Consider the following 18996-nt stretch of genomic DNA (forward strand, 5'->3'; position numbering starts at 1 on the left):
ATTGAAGTAAGTAGATGGGGTGGGCCCGTTAGTCAGCCAAGCCAAGCCGCAGTAAGCTGGCAGTGTTCTTGCGTCCGAAACCACCAGCAGTCGGGATTATGCAGCCAGTGGATGGTTCCTGTCCTGTTGAGCAGAGCTGGTAATCTTGAATGGACGCCTAGTGTCCGCCTGATCGTACCGTCGGTTTTTCTCTCACTCCTCCGCTTCTCGTGTTACGTGTGACTTTCGCCTGCTGCTCGTCATCTCCGATTCGACCACTACCTCCGCACTCACCACCGTTCATTCCCCTCTCCTTCGAAGCACCCGCGGAACAAGAACCAGAGCCCGTGCCGGTACCCGTGTCGACTCTCGTTTATTTCGCCGAACTCGATGCGGCTCTTTATCCCTCATCTAATTCGCGACAGGTGATAGAGACGCCTCGCTTGCGGCTAGATGGAGCCCTATGGCGTCCGGATACAACTCGAATTTCTCCGCGACCTCGATCCAGCACCGGGCTGCGGGCGATGGGCGGTCTTTGTCTAGTCAGGATGATGGGTTCGTGGATGGCAGCTGGCCCGGCCCTGCTGCCTCAAAATCAGGGCGGAACCGCCGCTCTGAGTCTGGGGGGAGTGCAAGCACCGGCCCGCGGGGGGCTTCTTTGGCCCCTTCCGCAGCAGGTCCCGGAAGTTTCAGTGCAGACCTCAAGAGCATGAAGTCTTCTCGAAGTACAACACCTCGAGCTGACGTACGACCCGCCGATATCCAGTACGCACGAAGACCCAGCAGCACTCTCGACTATGAGGATCTACCGACAACAGAGGAGCGCCAGACTGCGTTGCGAGATCGGATCGCCAAAGAGATGAAAATAAAGACGGGGACGGAGAACATGCTGGAAGTACTTTTGACGAAGAACCCGAAACAAACCAAGGATCAGAGGCTGAAGGTGGAATCAGAGCTGAGTTCATCGAATCGCAAGCTCCTTGAACTGCATCATGAACTTGAGGAGGAACAACTACGTGCGCAGGCGTCTTCTACTCCTCCTCGGAGTCGTATGTCGGGACTGTTTCAGGGAAGTTCAATACGATCACCCTCCCGTGCCAATATGTCGGATGGTGAACGCATGGACGATGTGGAAGCAGAGATGGAATCGCCGACATATGTCCTCGCAGAGACCCTTCAGGCTCTGGAAATCGAACTGATGTCGCCCGATTACTACGTTGAGCGTGCAAATAGTCTAGTGGAACTCTTCAGGCGGAATCCAACCTTGAAGTATGACCTTGCTTGGTCTGTCTTCGGCCTGCGGGTTCAAGTTATGCTCTTAAGCGACAGCAAGGAAGTAGTAGCAGCTGGGTATCGCTTAACCCGCTATGCGATTGCCGATCGGAAATCTCTCCAGATGATCCGGTCCCTCAACACAGATGAGCTCGTTATTCTGTCTCTTGTCAAAGAAAGCAAGGCCAATATTGAGCGGGAGCAAGCGCTGAAATTTGTACGGGCCTTCCTTGAGGTCAAAGATGGCGTAAAGGAGATTTCACGCTCTGTGGTGCGGACCATTGTCTCTGTAGCCGAGCATCATGAGGACCGGCTTCGAAACATTTCCCTTATGACTCTCGCGGAGATTCTCGTCAAAGATCCTCAACTGATAGCTTACGCTGGCGGGTTTTCTCCATTACACGATGCCCTGTCAGAAGGAACCTTTGGTGCATCTGAGAGTCTGATAGCATGCTTCCTCCATGTACTTGACACTCCTCACAGCAGAACCCATCTTCGAGGAGGGTGCGAACTTGAGGCTGTCCTTGCACCGTTCACAGACTCTTTATCCGACAATATTCGCAATGGACGCCTAAAATCATCCGCAAAGGCAATTTCTGCTATGTTAAAGTCATGGCCAGGATTAGTGATCCTTGGAAAAGACGGGGCGAAGCCTCTCAGGTCACTGTTAGAGTCATTACATTACCCAGACCCTCAAGCCAGGGATCTTATCATGGAGCTTCTATTCGATGCTTTGAGAATTAAGCCACCATCGTGGTCCTCATCGTTTCTCGCTGGGCGAAGACTTACAACTTACGGCAGAGTCGCAAATTTGCGGTCAGAGTCAGACACAAAACAACTTCGGACCTTTTTCGACAGCAGCGAAAGTCAATTTGACCTAACTGCTCACTTTTCCACACTCATTCTTGCCGCCTTGGTTGAAGCTGGACTATCAAAGGTAAATTGTTTATTCCTCCTGCGCTGGTCTTATTTATTCACTGACAACCCATAGGCGCTCTGCGATCTTATTGAAGAGGAAGAAGACCCGTCGCTGAGACGAAAGGCAACATTACTTTTGACAGAGGTTCTCAAGTTAGCGCATCATTCCTTACCGTGGAACGTCAGTGCGAAGCTCCAGGTTCTCCCACATCTAATCGCACCGGCCATTACATTTGATGTTGAAAACCACGACGTATCGACATCTACTATCTATCAAATAGAAAGCATCAACAGAACGCTAGCCCGCTCTCTCGGAGGCATCACCAGCGGAGCCGGGAGGTATAGCGTGGATGTTGATATATCCGCCTCGCTCTTATCTGGGGATCAGAATAAGGACAAGCTAAGCCCTTCCATGGACGAGACACAATTCCGCAACGCCATATTAGAGACGCATGTTCTTAATACGGTTAATTACCTCAAGTGGAAGTGGGACTTGATACACCGTATCGTGGAAGGGCCGCTCTCGAACCCAAAGAGGCTAGACGAGGCTATAAAAGGATCAAAGTTCATGAAGCGCCTCATGGGATTCTATAGACCCTTCAAATATAGGTATTCAGTGCTTGCAAACACGAAACCGAATCAGCGATATGTTCGCACCGGTTGCGTGTTGATGCGCTGCCTCGTTCAAACAGCCGAGGGGAGGAAATATTTGGCCGAGAACAAATTCCTTCGACAAGTTGCTGAATGTCTTGCTCAGGTAGATCACATGAGTGGACTTACGTCAACGACACCCTTATTTTCGCGTGAGCAAATGGCAAATACTCTGAGTGGTGGCTACTTTGCAATGCTGGGAATATTAAGTGCCGACGCGAATGGGCTGGCCATGATGGAAAGGTGGCACATGCTCAACATGTTCTATCATATTATTGAGCTCCGAGATCGCGATGATCTAATCCAAACACTACTAGGACACATGGACTACTCACAAGGGAGTCACCTTAGGGTGATGTTGTCGAAAGCTCTTACCACTGGCTCCAAAGATATTCGCATTTTTGGGACAAGACTCCTTCGGAAATACACGATGGGCAATGTCTCTCTCCCCTCGCTCATGGCTATCGGCAATGCAGACTGGGTTATTAAGCTCCTAGTCACTCAGCTATATGACCCAGACGTTGCCGTCTGTCAAGTGGCAGTAAAAATTCTGGAAGAAGCATGTAATCAGCGCGACTATCTCGAATATGTTGTTAAATGCCGGCCATCCCTAGACCACCTAGGTGAAATTGGCGCACCTTTACTCTTACGCTTCTTGTCGACGTCAGTGGGCTATCACTACCTTGATGGCCTCGACTACATCACACAAGAAATGGATGATTGGTTCCTGGGACGCAATGATGCATATGTGAGCCTCGTTGAGGCTGCTTTATCCCGAGCCTACGTCGATCAACCTCGAAGGAACAGCTTAGTTCCTGAGGACCTAGTCGATCTCCAAGACATCGGCGTGGTGCCCCCACATTTCTATAGAGAATTGGCTCGGACTGCAGAAGGCTGCAAGCTTTTGGAGCAGTCGGGCCACTTTCAAGAATTCTCTGCAACAATCTCCGATTTCCAGTTAGTCGAAGAGGACAACGAAGCCCTTCTCAAAGTCAAGGGATGTCTCTGGGCGGTGGGCAACGTTGGCTCCATGGAGCTGGGTGCGCCATTCCTCAGCTTGGAGCTCGTCCGGGATATTGTAAAGATCGCCGAGTGTGCGGAGGTCTTGACAATGAGGGGAACTGCTTTCTTTGTGCTGGGTTTGATTTCACGCAGCCCGCATGGTCTTGGGGTTCTGCGGCAAGCTGGTTGGGACTCTGCTATTGATCAAAAGGGAAATTCTCTGGGCTTGTGTCTTCCCACTGACTTTAGCAAGCTCTTTTTGGTAAGTTGAAACGTTCGCACCTAAATATTTGACCTACCTAACTAAGAAGCTTCAGGTCGATTTTCCCTCCTATTCCAGGCCCGCCGAAGCGAAGCGCACGTCCCAGGAGAAACTCAAGGCAGCCACGCTGGATCCGGACCCTGTCAACCAGAAGATTTTGAAGCTGATCGCCGACATGGGTAACACTGTTTTGTCCAAGAGAGCAGCGGCAGATCTTCATAGGTAAGCATGGCCAATTCTTCTCTATCTCTGGCATGGGCTTACATGAATCCAAATCATAGCATCAAATCAAAAGAACCAGAACGATTTCACCAGGCTCACCTCTTCCGGAAGACATTGAGCATCATGGAAAGCCACCACTTCCGACTCCCCTCCCGGCGCTTCGCACTCGATCTTTTCGACAAGAGCGTGATGCGGCGCGTAGTGTTGGATCACGCGGAACACCAGTCCGATTCCGATTCCGATTCCGATTCAGATTCCAACTCAGAAGCGTCCTCCTCAGAAGCATCAGAATAGCCAGCTTAGCTTGCCTGCATACCGTTGCCTCGTTTCTTTTCAGCATTTAAACGGTTTGAGTTACGAACGACGAAATGTCTACATGTCATTGATGACCTGAATTCATTGCGCAATCGAACATTTCCTCTTTTTTTCTTCTTTTTTTCTGCCCTGTTCCTTGGCTTATCATAAGGTTTCGTCGGTGCTCCACATGTTTCTTGGGAGGGAGGAGAATGGTGATAAGGTCTTCTACTATCAATCAATGTTTAGGGCGGGCGGATATTCGGGGTCAAGGAAAGGAGTTTCTCTACATTTTATCTTCAGTTTCAATCCTTTTTGGTAAGGTAGTTCTTCCGGGGTTCCAATGTCATGTCCTGCTCTTTAGCGGCAGTTGGTTTTACTGTATATACCTACATGCGATATGTGAATGAGAATGAATGTCAAGAAGCATATTCGAAAATGAGCATGGAAAGCGTTCCTCCTTCGTGTCCTTTATAAAGGCTAAAAAAGTAGCGAACTTGGAAACAAATATATATATACGTCTGGTGCAGCCCGCTATATGCCTTGGTACGAATAACAAGGTTGAGTATCACATACTTGAGTTTAATTCCGAAAGTTTAATCATATTTATCCATTGTTGGGTTTTATGCTTATTTACACCACATGCCCGGCCATCAAAACCGGAGCCCAAATGGCAAAGACAGCGTCCTTGCACTCACTGAAGCTATATTACCGTGATCGGATTTACCAAAGAGCATATTGTCTATGCTAAATTAATCACACTAGGAATACGACTGTCTTGATGCCATAGGCACTTGAGATTCTGGGATTCAGTGGGATCGTTCGCGGCTGCTTGGCAGAGAACTTATGCGGATTGAATTCCCACTTCCAAGATCTTTCCATTATCAAATCGTCTGAACTTACGATTCTGCTTGAGATATAATAGAAATTTGGATGTTATAACCCAATTTACACAGCCGGTCACCAGGGGTTCCTCTGGCATACCTGTCGCCACGCTCACCGAAGAGCCAGCTTTTTCATAACTTCATAAATTCATTGACTGCAAAGTATCCTTTTTAGTCACCAGGATGTGCTGTAGAAATTGGCCGGTTGGTCAACGTCAGGCTGATGGTATACAATACCGAGGTGGCCAAGTTAATTAATTAATTTATGGGTGGGAGACACATGACTAATCACTGATCCCGCCCTGAGGACCGAGGCGCTCACTGAACACTCGCTGCTGGTGATGATAAATACTCAGTAAGCAACCCGCCCTCATCAAAGCGGCCTCATTCAAATAGGGCAAGGCGCAACGATTCTAGAAAATCAAGTCTGTATAGATACATATATGTATCATTTTCTAGTTTGATTCATTTTATATATGTAATCCCACCTACTACCTGCCCTCTATGGAGGAAGATGCTTCTCCACACTCTCCGCCGCACGGAGACAGTGCTGCTGCTCGCTCCTCCGAATCCCGCTGCACAACGCCGTCACTATCCGGCTCCTCAGCGTCCCCGGAGCCTCTGACAACGCCAACTCGTACCGTCAATGGACCCGATGTTCCCCCGCATGCGATTGTCCGGCTGATTCAGTGCTCTCGCTGTTCACTTCCCTTCCGAACCCCGCTGCGACTTCCGTGCGGGGATACGCTGTGTCGGGAGTGTTTGCCCCCAATTCGACCGCGGACGGGGGTCTCGTATCCCGCGAATGAGGAACGGAAGCAGGGCTTTAAGTGTTACTGGGGGAGGGGCATATGCGGGGCGGATCATTGTCTTGGGGACTGCGGGGCCGATGTCTTGTTGACAACGCTGGTTGGGGTCTTTGATGAAGTTCTGGGGCAGAGTTCAAGCCCGGGGCGAGCGGCGGCGGAGGAAGATGCTGGGCAAACACTTATATGGAAGAAAACACTTTCAGACAAGGCGGAACCGAATGTGGAACGTGCTGGGATTGGCTCTGATCCCCTGAGTGGTGTCTTTGACTTGGCCAGGAAGGGTAGGCTCGGTTATGATGCATCAGAGATCCGCTATGAACCTTTTGTGTCTTCATACTATGAGAGGTATAGTCACTCTCTTGAGAAGCTTCGAGCCGCCGTGCGCAATGAGCTAGATTGTCACGTCTGTTACTCGCTAATACTTGACCCATTGACGACGCCTTGTGGTCATACTTTCTGTGGAAGCTGTGTTGCTATGGCTCTAAGCCATAGTAATCTCTGCCCGGTTTGTCGACGTAAGTTAAACATGTCCTCATCGGTCCGGTCAGAGCGAATCAACAAAAGGTTGTCAGACATCATCCAGACCCTCCTGCCCGAGGAGGTGGCTGCACGACGCGCAGACTTGCCACCGGACATGGACGTAAGTGGTGAAGGTACTATTCCGCTAGCTGTGGTTTCTCTCGCATTTCCAACTATGCCGATTGGCCTCCATATATTTGAGCCCCGGTACCGCCTTATGATCCAAAGGATCATGGAAAGCAGAAGCCGAAGATTTGGCATGGTCATGCCTAACCGGCGAGGCCGACTTCAGCAGGGATTAGGGAGGGCACCATTTATGCAATACGGAACCATCTTGACAATAAACCGCCATGAGTTGCTTCCAGACGGAAGGAGCCTGCTTATTGCCACCGGGACGTCCCGTTTCAAAGTTATCAGTTGGGAATTAGTGGATGGCTACCATATAGGTAAGGTTCAGCGAGTTGACGATGTTTCGGTTTCCGAAGAGGAGGCGCAGGAGTCGAGAGAGACGACAGCTGCCATTGAAGCGGCGAACCCCAATGCCGACAGATCCGTAGATACCATGTCCACACAGCAGTTATTCCAGTTGGCTCTGGATTTCGTGCTCAGGGAACGCAGGCAAGGAGCACCATGGCTGCACCCTCGTGTTCTGCTAGCTTACGGGGCATTACCAACCGATCCTGCCCTGTTCCCTTGGTGGTTCGCCACCATCTTACCCAACTGGGATGAGGAAAAATACACCTTGTTAGCAACAACAGCAGTCAGACAAAGGTTAAAGATTACTGCCCGATGGGTCAAGAGACTGGAGTCTCGCAATTGGTATGTAGCCCATAGTCACTCCAAGGGAAGCAAGTAACTGGTATGACATGGCCTATACTCACACATTCCATCGCTTAGGTTCACTCGTGGCAGGCCACCAAGGGGTGCTATCTTATGGCTAGCCATTCCTCTCTTCGTCTTCACGGTCATCTCTTGGTTTATTGGCCCTGGAGCAACTATCTCAGGGCCAGGAGGCGTCGTCACGTCTATCACACCCTTCCCAATGTCCGTCTCAATATCCTTTGGGCCGGGTGGGACGATCTCCCATCTTGGAGACCCAGGACTAGTGACAACCGATGGCACTGAATCATATATATCCCAAACTTTGGTGCTTGGTCTATTTCTAGCCATATTCGTGACACAGATGGCTGCCAACGTTGTTCAGGCGGTTAGGGCACGACGACAAACAAGACTAGATGGCAATGCACCCACTCAACCACGACCAGAACCAGCGGGCGTGCCGACCGAAACACAAGGCGAGATAGAGGGACGAGAGCAGGGACCAAATCCATAGGGACACTAATTTTGATCTGAATTCTGGATGAAACAGGCGGATTCTGTGTCTATAAACATAACCCTAAGCCGGCACCGGTGGCCCGTCGACCCCAGTGCAGTGCACTCGTTAAGACACTAATTTTTTTGCAAGCAACTTGAAGTTAGCTTGCTCTCCCCCCCCAATGTCCAGCCTTCCTGGTGGCGGTAGAGCCGCTTTCCAAAGTACGGCAATCATGCGGGGAATGACGTGCTCATCGTGATGGATGGGTGTCACCCAGATTATTGAGGTGCGGTCAAAAAAGCTCTTGCTTCCGATTGTTGGCATTCTGGCAGTCGATCCCTTATAGAGCCTCTCCCTGATGTGGAGTTAAGTGGCCGTCGGTGATGCAAAAAACATAGACTAGCAGAACAGTCACAAGCTATCTAGAAGGTTAACGCGGTTCATATACCTCTATCGCATGGACGCTCGGGTAGATAAGAATAAAACACACCGTCATTCGTCGATCCTCTCAAGGTCGGTGCTCACCCGTAGTCACTCGACAGCTTACTCCTGTTAGTCGTTTTATTGCTGCGATCCACGATCGAATCACTATTGCAAGTCAGAATCGAATCGTGTGATGTCTTCCGGAGCCAGCGTTCTGAGTTCTGACTTGTCTGACGCCACAACGGCGATTATGTAGTGATTCGCCCTTGCTGGTCACACCATTATCCAGCCGCGACGGTCGAATCAGAGACAGCAGTCCCATTCCTCATTTCCTCATCGATGGATTGCGATAGGTTCTGGGCGCCTTATTGGAGCGGTGGAGGGATGGGGGATGGGACTGACGAGAAGCAGGAGAAGCTCTCACTCGCATATCTCCAAGAATCTTGCAAGCTGCAAGTCATGATATCTTTCGTTCTCCAGGGTTGATTTTGTGGGGTCTGATCAGACCGTAGATCGTCAGTGACCAGTGCATCCCTTGCGAGAGGATGAACCTCAGCTGGAGAGTCCGAGAAGCAAAAGCAGCAGCAGGCCCGAGAAGGCAAGAAGGACGAACAGCGAACAACAACAAACGAGCAGGAAAAAGACCAACGAGCAGAAAAAGCAAAACTGTGTGAAGACGTCGATCGCAGTTGCAGCGGCACAACGTGTTCGTCGTTGATATCTTTTTTCTTATTGCTTCCTTCTCAACTTCTCCTCACTTGATCTTTCATCCTTCCCCTCGAGTTTGATAATCTGACGGGCGAGCAATAAGGTGGATATAGATCCGCACTCTTCACTCACTTTGTGTTTGTTCCCCTTTGTTGTCCTCTCTCTTTGGTTCGCCTTGAAGCTTTCACTGACGAAGCTCCAGATAACCAACTACAATGGCATCATCTGTCGGACTCAAAAATTCCTCTCCAGGGCTCTTGTCCCAAAAGTGAGTAATTATTTCACTGATGGAACCTTTGTTGCCGATGCGACGTTACCTCTTTTTATGGCTGCTTTTTTTTTTTTTTTTTGTTTTTTTCGAAGCTCTATATATCGGCCTCGTCCTTGACCCTCCGCTTAATGTGATCTTCTCTTATCAAGACGACCACGACTAATTTTTGTTACATCCCAGCAGATCGAACGCTGTGAGTACTATTCACCTATCCCGCAGTTTTAGCCTTGCAATTCCTTACCAGTTTCACTAGAGCATGCCTCCAAATCGGGATTTCGTAACTATTCCCAATGCAGAATATCAACAACTGGTAAGCTGTGAAGACTTGCATAGATAGCCTTGCGCTGATTGTGATCGACTGGGGGATAATAGCTTGAAACCTCTCGCCACTTCAGTATGTTGTCGTATTAACGCAATCAATCATCCTCAACATTGGTCAAACATTAACGGAATATAACAGCGAAGTTGAAGGACTCGCTCATGAGTGGAGGACTGTCCGAAGAAACTTTTGATGTAGGGGCATGCTTCTCTACCCAGATAACCTCCAATGCTAAGCTCCCTAGTTGATACTCTACGGTGCACCACATTCCGAACATAATGCTCCTGCGGCCAATGAGAACGGAAGGCCGGGATCAGCCAAAAAGCATGGTGCAGCAAATGGGTATTCCAAGCCCTACATTGCTCTTTCGCACGAGAAACATCAAGATTTCGCTGCGGAACTCGACGATGATGACGAAGGTGCCCTGACAGACTCTCGCAGCGATGATAGAGACGATTACGGGGAGTCTTCAAGAAGCACGTTATCCTCATCGCAATCTGAACAACGCACCGTGATGGTCCGTGGTCTCCCTGACAAGGTAACCCACCGACATATCGTGGACGCTGTGAAAGGTGGCGCCATTTTGCATATCTACCTCTGGAACCGAGATCACACAGCAAGCATTTCGTTCGTTGAGGAAACTGCCGCTCAAGACTTTTTGGACCATTCAAGGGCATACGGTTTGTATGTGGCTGAAAAACGTGTAAGCACAACACTCCAGTAGCGTTCTTACTTGACTTACTTTACACATACCTAACCCTCATAGGTCGAGATTCTATGGAATGACCGTCAATTTTATCTTCCACCCTTTGTTCGAACCAAAATCGGCAATGGAGCGTCTCGAAATTTGGTTATCTACAATGTCAACCCGAATATCACCGAAGACATCATTCGAAAGGATATGGAACATATCCATAACTTGATTGTGATTTCGGTGAAATTCAAACATGGAAACGCATATATCTCAACGAATTCCGTTCACAACGCCCTCTTTGCCCGCTCCTGCATGATGTCTCGCTTCACTTACAAAGGAATGAAGATCGCCTTCTATCCCGATGAATGCGCCGAGCCACTCCCAAGCATCCCCACTGGCCCGAAGAAGGTAGCAGCTCCGAAGAAGCCCATCCCGTTGCCAAATAGATTCCATCTTCTCTCCATGGATGGGTCTGAGGATGAGGAAAATGAAGATCACGGCGCCCTAGGCGCTAATCTCAATGGTGGTGTCTGTTTGGAAGACAACAGCGTAACGGCTTAACTTTCGGCAAGGTCACAATGTCTCTTCGCTTTTTGCATGATTTCTTCATTTTCCTTTCAGCGACCAACAAGCTTATCTCTTTGTAATCGGCCTCTATTTCAGCATTTACATCTTGACAGGAATTAGGCGAGATTGTTAGCAGATATCGTACTCTTGGGAATCGACGGCTGGCACTTCGATTAAAGGATTTGACTTGCGCCATGTATACTAATATCCTATTTAGCATGTTAGTGTACGTAGGTCTAGCCGCAGCGGAGTAGGCGTTGAGTAGGGTCGGGAAGCTGTAAGCCAAAGGCCATTCTAATGTTCATATAAATCCCTCAGCAAACAAGCTTATAGACAGAACTCAAATACTTAAGACGCAACATTGAAGAATAAGGGAAATTGGGTGACATTTCATATTCCTGGCCTATACTAAATCCAGTCGAGACAGTCAGGATCGCACCGTTACATTTTCACCCCCACTACAACAACCAGAGGTTGTACATGATCCCTCTAATTGTCCAGCGGGGCGCGACATCAATCCATCCAGTTCATCCCCTGCAGTACCCAGGGTCCCAGTATACCACCGCACAAAGCAAAGACAGACACCAGTTTCTTTCATCACCCCCTTCCAGCTCCTCTCTCCTAATTTTATCATCAATGCTGCACATGCATAGCTATAGCAAAGCAAAGCAAACGCAAATTCGTTTCGTTCAAGAAGTTCTTTTTTTTATTCCGAGAAAAAAAGAGAAGATAGGTAGGATAGGATAGGTAGATAGATAGATAACAGAAACCAAGCGCCCCGTCCCAGTCCAGTTCCACGGACAAAAAACGCTTCGCTTAACGGTAGGATTTCTGGTATCTGGCGCGAGCACCACGTCCACCGAACTTCTTGGGCTCCGCGCGGCGGTTGTCGGCAACGAGGAGTGTGCGGTCGTACTGAGCGAAAGCCTGCTTCAGCTGGTTCTTGGAGTGCTCGTCAACGTACTTCTGGTAGTAGGCGACGAGGGACTTGGCGATGGCCTGGCGGATGGCGTAAACCTGGGAGGTGTGACCACCACCGGTGACACGGACACGGATGTCGACACCAGCGAACTTGTCAGCGCCGACGATGAGGACGGGCTCGTAGGCCTATGAGGAGAGGAGGGTGTTAGTGGGTTTTTTTCGCCTTGATGTTTTCTAGTACATGGAGCGGAGGGTTGCCGTACCTTGAAGCGGAGGATCTCAGGCTGGACCAGAGAGAGGGGCTGGCCGTTGACCTTGATAAGACCCTTGCCTTGCTGTTCGATTGTTAGCTTCATGTCCCTTCCTCGAGTTTGTGGTGTATCGAAAATCAAAATCGGGATCGGGTCGGGTGCAGGTTCTGTCTGGCGTGCAATGTAGTGTCGTGAAGCAACAGCAATCGGCCCCAGTATCTTTTCTTCATTCATTCTCTTCCTCGATGGGCCATCCTTCATTCTCTAGCCCGATCCCACACATCCACCGTGACAACCATCTCGAACTGTCGACCCCGACCCGAATCCCGCGGACACAATAACCAAATGCCAGAAATCATAACCAAGGCGTTGACGATAGATATCCAGGTGCAAACAAAAAGTAATATCTCATACCTTGCAGTGGGCGACAGCGGTGGCTAAACAATTCCAGTGCGATCAGCCTCAAGTCCATCAAACACCCACAAGCGCATTGTAAAAATTCCTAAGACCAAGAAAATAACTTACCCGTCTTCTTCTTGCCGAAGCATTGCACACTCGGGACGGAAGCCATGGTGACTATATGGCCCTTGTCGGTGTCGAAGGGGGAGTGTGCTGGGGGATTAGTGGGATGAAGTTGTCGTCGACGGCTTGCACACTTCTTTCGACTTGAGATTGATGGGGACACAATAATCCGTGCGGGTGACTTCGCTTAGTCTGTGACGCTAACCCTTTTGGGGAACATGGTGGTAGGGCTCGTCTTTTGGTCACGTGGGTTAACCAGGCCCGGAGGTCCGGGGGTTCGGTTCATCCGGCAAGACCTCAGGTTTGGTTTGTTGCTTGGTTTGGCCCGAGTCTGTCTGCGTGCAAGTCAAGGCGTTGAGGTTGGTCCTGGATACAACCAGGCATACAATTGATTGAAGATGTCGCAGACTATTGGAAAGGTATAATCACACATTTCCCCCCATTCATCAATTTCAATCGCCTGAACCTACCTACCTACCTACCCGCCCCCGACTCTCCGCAAAGAAAAAAAGTCCGCGATGCTAATCACCACCATGTTACCCTATACAGACCCGTCTCGCCTACTCGCGAACATGGCACCATGTTGACGTCGGCACAGACGGCCGCAGTCTCGGCCGCCTCGCCTCCTCGATCGCGCTCACCCTCATGGGCAAAAACAAGCCTATCTACGACCCGTCCACGGACTGCGGCGACTACGTTGTCGCCGTCGGCTGCCACGACCTCCGAACGACCGGCAAGAAGCGTTTCCAGAAGAAGTACTACACGCACAATACTCGCCCCGGTAGTCTGCGCAGCATGACGATGGACATGATGTTTGAGAAATGGGGTGGAGGTGAGGTCCTGAGACGGGCTGTTAGGGGGATGTTGCCAAAGAACCGGCTGAGGGATAAGCGGTTGGCGAGGCTGAAGAGTTAGTACCCTCATTCTAAGATTTTCTATTGTTTATGGGGATAGGTGTCTAACAAAGTGGCAGCATTCGAGGGTCTCGAGCATCCGTATAAGGAGAATATTGTCCGGATCGGGCATGAGTCGACTATCGGACAGTTACCGGAAGTGAAGCAGACTTTCCAGGAGGCCAAGAGCTCGGCTTGAGGAAGTGGATTTTAGTTGTGACTGATTTAGTTTGATTGCTCGGCTACTAGATACCAGCGGCATATACTGTATTCTATGTATCACTTTATGTATGATATTTCTCTCTAGCGCATGGGTGGGAGTTCAAATGTTCAAGTGTTTTCTCAAAAGCCGGGATTCGGTCCGCGATACTACGCAGAGTCTGCGATTTCTACCATGGTATTGTTTGTATAATTGAAGTGAATATTATTCGAAGCCCGCTATGTACAAATCGCTCCCAACTCCGTATCGAGTAAATTACTGGTCTATAGTTTAGCTTTGGACTTCCAGAGCCCGTCTGACCGGCCAATGGTACATTTAATAAGCCCATTGGGGTTCGTCTGGGGAACGAACACCTCGGCGTCCTTGCCTTTGTTCTTGAGACCCTTGTGCCAGCTCAAATCTAGTAGCACGATCAGTAATAGAAGCTTTAGACAAGGGAAATAAACTTACCAAGCTCAAAGTAATGCTTGTTAGGCAGCGAGTAGTCAACAGTTTCAACCAAAGGCTGATGCGCCAAGATCTGCTCGCCCATTTTATACATGGTGGCCTGGACACTGGCGCTGTTATCCTCCGCAAAGGTCTTGAGGGTGATATTCCTCGCCGCCTCCCAGGTATCATCGAACTTGGGCACATTCCCGCGGACCTCGTCAAGGGTAGGGAACCGCTTCCAGGCCCACGTCGCCTCGACGTCTGTGCTAAGAATCCGGTCCCACACTTCGGGGAGGGTGGTATACTCGTCGCGCACGAAGCCCCAGAACTGCGAGCCCGTGCTCTTCAGGACACTGAGCTTGTTAATGGTCGATTTGATATCAATGCCCGCGCCCTCGGTGACATCCACTTGGACGTTGCGGGTTTCTTCACTGTCGCGGATGAACGAGTGCGGGTGCGGTTTCCCGTCGACGTTCAGCCGGGTCCAGCGGTGGGTGATGATGTTAGTGTGCGCAACATGGATGTGCTTATACTCGTTGATGAAGTGGGTGCCGACGATGGATCCGAAGAGCTCTGGGGGTGTCACGGGATGCTGCTTGGCTAGGATGAAGATGGTGTTCTTGATTGAGTCGGTTGCGACAATGACACTATTATCGGCCTTGGTATAGCTGTCGCCAGATCTATATTAGCTTTTGCTCCAGTTATAGAGAGTATGATGGAAGCGATGGAGCTCACGAAGTATCGATTTCACCCTCCAACAGGACACAAACGGTCATCTCAACCACAGTCTGGACCCCGGTCTTTTGGTCGCGATGGACTTTGTAGACTCGGACATTGTCCTTGCCATAGCGGGCGGCTGCAACAGTAGACATGGCAGAAGGCGACGGGCAGACGGCGAGGCAGGAGGGAAATAAATCGAATTCTAAGCAAATAACTGGGCGACAATAGCTCCAAGAGCAGATCGCCGGCTTTAAAGCAGCCGGGATAGGCAAACGGCGAAAAGATGGGCTGACGAGAAGCATCGGCCACCTCCGAAGCCCGCAGCTCTTTCCGGCCGCAGCCCGCAGCTCTTTATCTTATCGGGCGCGGAGCACCCCAACAACGCACAGCACAAAGCACGCTATACAGTTCATTCACTCCCCAGAATAACGGATACATCTAGTGTCTATTCCTCTACCTAGGCCCGGGCACCTCCATCATCCGCTTCTTCGGATTCCGCTTCGTCTGCGCCTGTCTCTGCCTCTCGTCGTCACTCACGTCATCCAGGTTCGTTTCCACATGGCTCAGCGCCGCCTTCACTTCCTCCTCCCTATTCTCATGCCCCGCTGTCGCAACGGTTAAAATCTCCCTCTCCAGCCCCTGCACCACTCTCCACTCAATCCCCGCTTCTGTCAACAGCCTGCAACTCTCAGACTGCCCTACAAAGGTTTCAGGTTCTTTTACCCCAAAATAGACCTTCTCAATGCCCCTCCGCCCGTTCTCCTTCGTCTGAATGATCCGCTGGACGCACGGTAGGTTACCGGAGAGTCGCTTCCCGCACGGCTCCATGGTCACATAGAGGACTAGTTTGCGGCCCGGCGTGTCGGGGAGCACCTCTGCTATGCGCTCGTCGGGAACTGAGTGTGTAGATGCGTAATTGGATAGACAGCACTGCTCGGCGTGGGTATTGCCGGCTAGTTCCATTGTGTAGCCCGTAGAAAGGAGCTCATCCTGTTCGGTACTGAGGTCGCCATCCTTGCGGGAGAGGAGGAGGGCGCCGATGCGGAAGTTTGTGGGGCGCGGAGGAGACTTCTCGGCAAGGGATAAGCACTTTTGGAGGTATTGAAGGTGTGGGGAGGGCATTGTCGGGGTTTTTCCTGGCTAGTAAGGAGAGAGGAGCTTGGTGAACGGACGTGCTGTGAGCTGGAGCTGCGCCGGGATTTATAGTTGTTGGTGGGGAACTGATGTCAGTCGTCAACTTAGCGGCGATCTTTCACTCCCGCATTTGTTCCTGGCTCATGCACTTATCCCGCGAATTCGCAAGGGTCGTCAAGAATGTTGGGCTTTCTTTAATATCCGACTGTTTATTTTTTTTTTGGAAAACTTTTTAAATCCTCAAAAAACATCCCACTATGCAAGCAATGCAGGGTCCACCCTGGCTGCTGCGCTTCCGTTCCTCGACGGTGTTTATCATCGCGACGGTCTGGATCTCCTCGTTCACGGTACGTTTAATTGCAAAATCTCTGGAGGACTTGCTAATCATTGCTTTATGGCAGGATTACTTCCTCTATGCAATGGTGAGAGTACCTTGTCCAGCAACTACAAACTCGGCTGATGTCCTAGGTTGTCCCCATCCTGCCAACAGCACTATCCGAGCGGGCGGATGTTCCATATGAAGACCGTACGCCTCTCCGTCAATTAATATTCACCAAAAAAGGCTAAAAACATCAGGGGAATACTGGGTCAGCGTCCTTCTTATGTGCGAAGCTGGCGTCGCATTCATAAGCTGTCCTGTATTCGGGTACATCGTTGATGTTGCCCCCACGCGGCGTATGCCCTATGTGCTCGGATTGATATTCTTGGGCGCATCAATGGGCCTTCTGGCTGCCGCCCGGTCCACAGCTATGTTTGTCATTGCGCGTCTCCTACAAGGCGGTGCAACTGCAATGGTTGCTGTTGCGGGGCTGGCCCTCCTTACAGACTCTGTTCCTCTTGATAATTTAGGACAGACGATTGGTTATCAAGGCTCAGCTATAGCACTTGGGTTCCTGCTTGGCCCACTTTTGGGTGGGATTATCTATGATACGGCGGGATATCAAGCCGTCTTTGGACTGGCATTTGCCCTCGTTGGCGTGGATTTACTAATGCGTGTGCTGATTGTTGAGAAGAAAGTGGCAGCAAAGTGGATTGATTCCTCTTTTGACTCTTCTCCTTCATCTCCTTTTTTACCTGACCGAGAAATTAGTGGCTATCATACCTTCCCAGATACTACTCAGCCACCGAGAGACCTGTCCGAAATTGAATCCACGAACGAGCAGGCCCAGGGTGATGAGCATTCGCAAGACTATAAGCCCCCGACTATTCTCGAAATAGCCAAACAACCTCGCGTCGTCATCTCTTCATTCGGCCTCCTCGTTCAGGGTCTCCTATTCTCCGCTTTTGACGCCGTACGCTTGGCCTCTCTATCCCCCCACTCTGAACCAACTCACTAACCATCCCAGACAATCCCCATATTCGTCGAAGCAACCTTCAACTGGACAGCCCTAGGCGCAGGTCTCTCTTTCCTCCCATCAGCCTTAACCGCCCTTCTGGAACCATACTTCGGTACACACTTGCCATCCCCTATCTAGTCTGTCCAAATAATGTAAAGGTATACTAACATATGTATACGAAAAAAAAAGGCTACATATCAGACACTCATGGCCCACGCCTCCCTACATTCGCCTCCTTCATCCTTCTCCCGCTCCCTCTCATCTTCCTAGCATTCATATCAACAAACACCCCAGTCCAAATCACCCTCTTCCTCATCCTCCTCACCCTAATCGGACTATTAATCAATCTCGCCACGCCGGCCCTCTTCGTCGAAACCCAGGATGTCCTAGCCCAGCTGCAGAGCCGCTCATCTCCATCTTCCTCTACTACATCTTCGGCCCATCCCGCGCAGGACCAGAACGAATCTCACCCCCAGAACTCTTTAACCAACCGGCCCAAACATGTCCACGGCTATCAAAACCAAGTCCAAGGCATCGCCCAAGCCTTCGGAATCCAAACAATGGCCCAATTCCTCGGCATGTTCCTTGGCTCGCTCTGGGGCGGGTTCGTGGAGTGGCGGTTTGGATGGCGCACTATGGGCATTTCGCTGGGTGTGTTGTGCTTTGTTACGAGTTGGGGAATGTTGGCGCTGGGTGAGGCTAGAGCCTCCGAGTCGGGGTCAGAGTCGTCTTTGTTGGAGAGGTTGGCGGGTTGCTTAGGGTTAAGGATGGGGAGTGGGGAGACGAAGAGAAGGAATGGCGGTAGGGCTAGGGATGTTGAGGGGGAGGAAGGGGAAGGGCTGTTGTCTTCCTCTTCCTCTCCACCGGGGGAAGTAAGTAGGCAATGTTAGGTAGCTGGCTACCTACCTACTTACCTTCCTGCTTGTCTGCCTGATTGCTATATAGGCCGAGACTTTTTGCGTTCGGTTTCTATACGTGTACTGTACGGATAGACAAAAGTCAAACATATCTTACTGAGTTCGGTCAAGCAAAAATAGTGGAATATAACAAGTATGATGAAGGAGTGAAGTAGCGTGTTGTATTTGTATCTATACTTTTCAGTCATCAAGGTAGATAAACAGATAAAAGGCAGACAAATGGCCCAAGATGATGTGACCTGCATTGCCTAACCTAGTTAGATGAAGCTAGAGCAAGTCAAGCCTGCATAACGCTCTTGCAAGTCAAATATCAACAGACCTGGATCTCATGTACATGTTCTTTTTTCTTCAAAAGATATCAAATCACCAACCTAACCATCCATAAGAAAAAGAAAATGAAAACTCCAATCCACTCAAAACAGAGAAAGAGGAATAAAACCGACTGAAGTAAGTAAGAGATACCATCTAACGCCCCAAAATGCCCAGCTGAGAAGAAAGAACGCCAAATCCAGCCCGGTCGTAAATTTTGGTTTATCAGTTCAA

General features: G+C 50.1%; 8 protein-coding genes across 8 annotated transcripts; 5 read left to right on the plus strand and 3 right to left on the minus strand.

The window, feature by feature from the left end:
- Positions 1-89: 89 nt before the first annotated feature.
- ASPVEDRAFT_190931 (putative cytosolic regulator Pianissimo) lies at positions 90-5061 on the plus strand. The gene is made up of 4 exons (XM_040809073.1): positions 90-2188; positions 2243-4084; positions 4140-4306; positions 4366-5061. Exons 1-4 carry the CDS (start codon positions 443-445, stop codon positions 4598-4600), a joined length of 3990 nt encoding a protein of 1329 aa, XP_040666956.1. The 5' UTR covers positions 90-442; the 3' UTR covers positions 4601-5061.
- An 885-nt stretch (positions 5062-5946) lies between these two features.
- Positions 5947-8145, plus strand: ASPVEDRAFT_190933 (putative ATP-dependent protease (CrgA); the record flags this gene model as incomplete). Its single annotated transcript, XM_040809074.1, has 2 exons — positions 5947-7645; positions 7817-8145. Exons 1-2 carry the CDS (start codon positions 5989-5991, stop codon positions 8143-8145), a joined length of 1986 nt encoding a protein of 661 aa, XP_040666957.1. The 5' UTR covers positions 5947-5988.
- Positions 8146-9989: 1844 nt separating this feature from the next.
- On the plus strand, positions 9990-11528 carry ASPVEDRAFT_40750 (RNA-binding protein). Its single transcript, XM_040812199.1, has 3 exons — positions 9990-10042; positions 10093-10551; positions 10615-11528. Exons 1-3 carry the CDS (start codon positions 10010-10012, stop codon positions 11101-11103), a joined length of 981 nt encoding a protein of 326 aa, XP_040666958.1. The 5' UTR covers positions 9990-10009; the 3' UTR covers positions 11104-11528.
- Positions 11529-11911: 383 nt separating this feature from the next.
- On the minus strand, positions 11912-12875 carry ASPVEDRAFT_40752 (40S ribosomal uS9 domain-containing protein). The gene is made up of 3 exons (XM_040812200.1): positions 12807-12875; positions 12294-12718; positions 11912-12216 (listed from the first exon to the last, which is right to left on the minus strand). Exons 2-3 carry the CDS (start codon positions 12540-12542, stop codon positions 11926-11928), a joined length of 540 nt encoding a protein of 179 aa, XP_040666959.1. The 5' UTR covers positions 12543-12718; positions 12807-12875; the 3' UTR covers positions 11912-11925.
- A 326-nt stretch (positions 12876-13201) lies between these two features.
- Positions 13202-13895, plus strand: ASPVEDRAFT_130281 (mitochondrial 54S ribosomal protein uL13m; the record flags this gene model as incomplete). Its single annotated transcript, XM_040806704.1, has 3 exons — positions 13202-13222; positions 13353-13713; positions 13777-13895. The coding sequence occupies 3 exons, from the start codon at positions 13202-13204 to the stop codon at positions 13893-13895; spliced, it is 501 nt and encodes a 166-aa protein (XP_040666960.1).
- A 284-nt stretch (positions 13896-14179) lies between these two features.
- ASPVEDRAFT_27880 (urate oxidase) lies at positions 14180-15217 on the minus strand (the record flags this gene model as incomplete). Its single annotated transcript, XM_040810059.1, has 3 exons — positions 14180-14316; positions 14367-15013; positions 15081-15217. 3 exons carry the CDS (start codon positions 15215-15217, stop codon positions 14180-14182), a joined length of 921 nt encoding a protein of 306 aa, XP_040666961.1.
- A 301-nt stretch (positions 15218-15518) lies between these two features.
- ASPVEDRAFT_52206 (putative DRAP deaminase) lies at positions 15519-16187 on the minus strand (the record flags this gene model as incomplete). The annotated part of the gene is made up of 1 exon (XM_040814600.1): positions 15519-16187. One exon carries the CDS (start codon positions 16185-16187, stop codon positions 15519-15521), a length of 669 nt encoding a protein of 222 aa, XP_040666962.1.
- A 148-nt stretch (positions 16188-16335) lies between these two features.
- ASPVEDRAFT_40754 (uncharacterized protein) lies at positions 16336-18603 on the plus strand. Its single transcript, XM_040812201.1, has 6 exons — positions 16336-16546; positions 16601-16621; positions 16668-16725; positions 16776-17491; positions 17546-17648; positions 17726-18603. Exons 1-6 carry the CDS (start codon positions 16457-16459, stop codon positions 18424-18426), a joined length of 1689 nt encoding a protein of 562 aa, XP_040666963.1. The 5' UTR covers positions 16336-16456; the 3' UTR covers positions 18427-18603.
- Positions 18604-18996: the final 393 nt, after the last annotated feature.

The sequence above is a fragment of the Aspergillus versicolor genome (genome assembly GCF_001890125.1).
Source record: "Aspergillus versicolor CBS 583.65 unplaced genomic scaffold ASPVEscaffold_4, whole genome shotgun sequence".
In the NCBI taxonomy this organism is placed as follows: Eukaryota; Fungi; Ascomycota; class Eurotiomycetes; order Eurotiales; family Aspergillaceae; genus Aspergillus; species Aspergillus versicolor.

Coding starts and splice junctions, on each gene's coding strand:
- ASPVEDRAFT_40750 (XM_040812199.1), top strand. CDS start 10,010: ATGAGTGGAGGACTGTCCGAAGAAACTTTTGAT. Junction 10,043..10,092: donor TGTCCGAAGAAACTTTTGAT/GTAGGGGCATGC, acceptor TAAGCTCCCTAG/TTGATACTCTACGGTGCACC. Junction 10,552..10,614: donor TGTATGTGGCTGAAAAACGT/GTAAGCACAACA, acceptor TAACCCTCATAG/GTCGAGATTCTATGGAATGA.
- ASPVEDRAFT_40754 (XM_040812201.1), top strand. CDS start 16,457: ATGCAAGCAATGCAGGGTCCACCCTGGCTGCTGCGCTTCCGTTCCTCG. Junction 16,547..16,600: donor TCTGGATCTCCTCGTTCACG/GTACGTTTAATT, acceptor GCTTTATGGCAG/GATTACTTCCTCTATGCAAT. Junction 16,622..16,667: donor ATTACTTCCTCTATGCAATG/GTGAGAGTACCT, acceptor CTGATGTCCTAG/GTTGTCCCCATCCTGCCAAC.
- ASPVEDRAFT_40752 (XM_040812200.1), bottom strand. CDS start 12,542: ATGAAGGATGGCCCATCGAGGAAGAGAATGAATGAAGAAAAGATACTG. Junction 12,217..12,293: donor CTGAGATCCTCCGCTTCAAG/GTACGGCAACCC, acceptor CTCTCCTCATAG/GCCTACGAGCCCGTCCTCAT.
- ASPVEDRAFT_190931 (XM_040809073.1), top strand. CDS start 443: ATGGCGTCCGGATACAACTCGAATTTCTCCGCGACCTCGATCCAGCAC. Junction 2,189..2,242: donor TTGAAGCTGGACTATCAAAG/GTAAATTGTTTA, acceptor GACAACCCATAG/GCGCTCTGCGATCTTATTGA. Junction 4,307..4,365: donor GCAGCGGCAGATCTTCATAG/GTAAGCATGGCC, acceptor TCCAAATCATAG/CATCAAATCAAAAGAACCAG.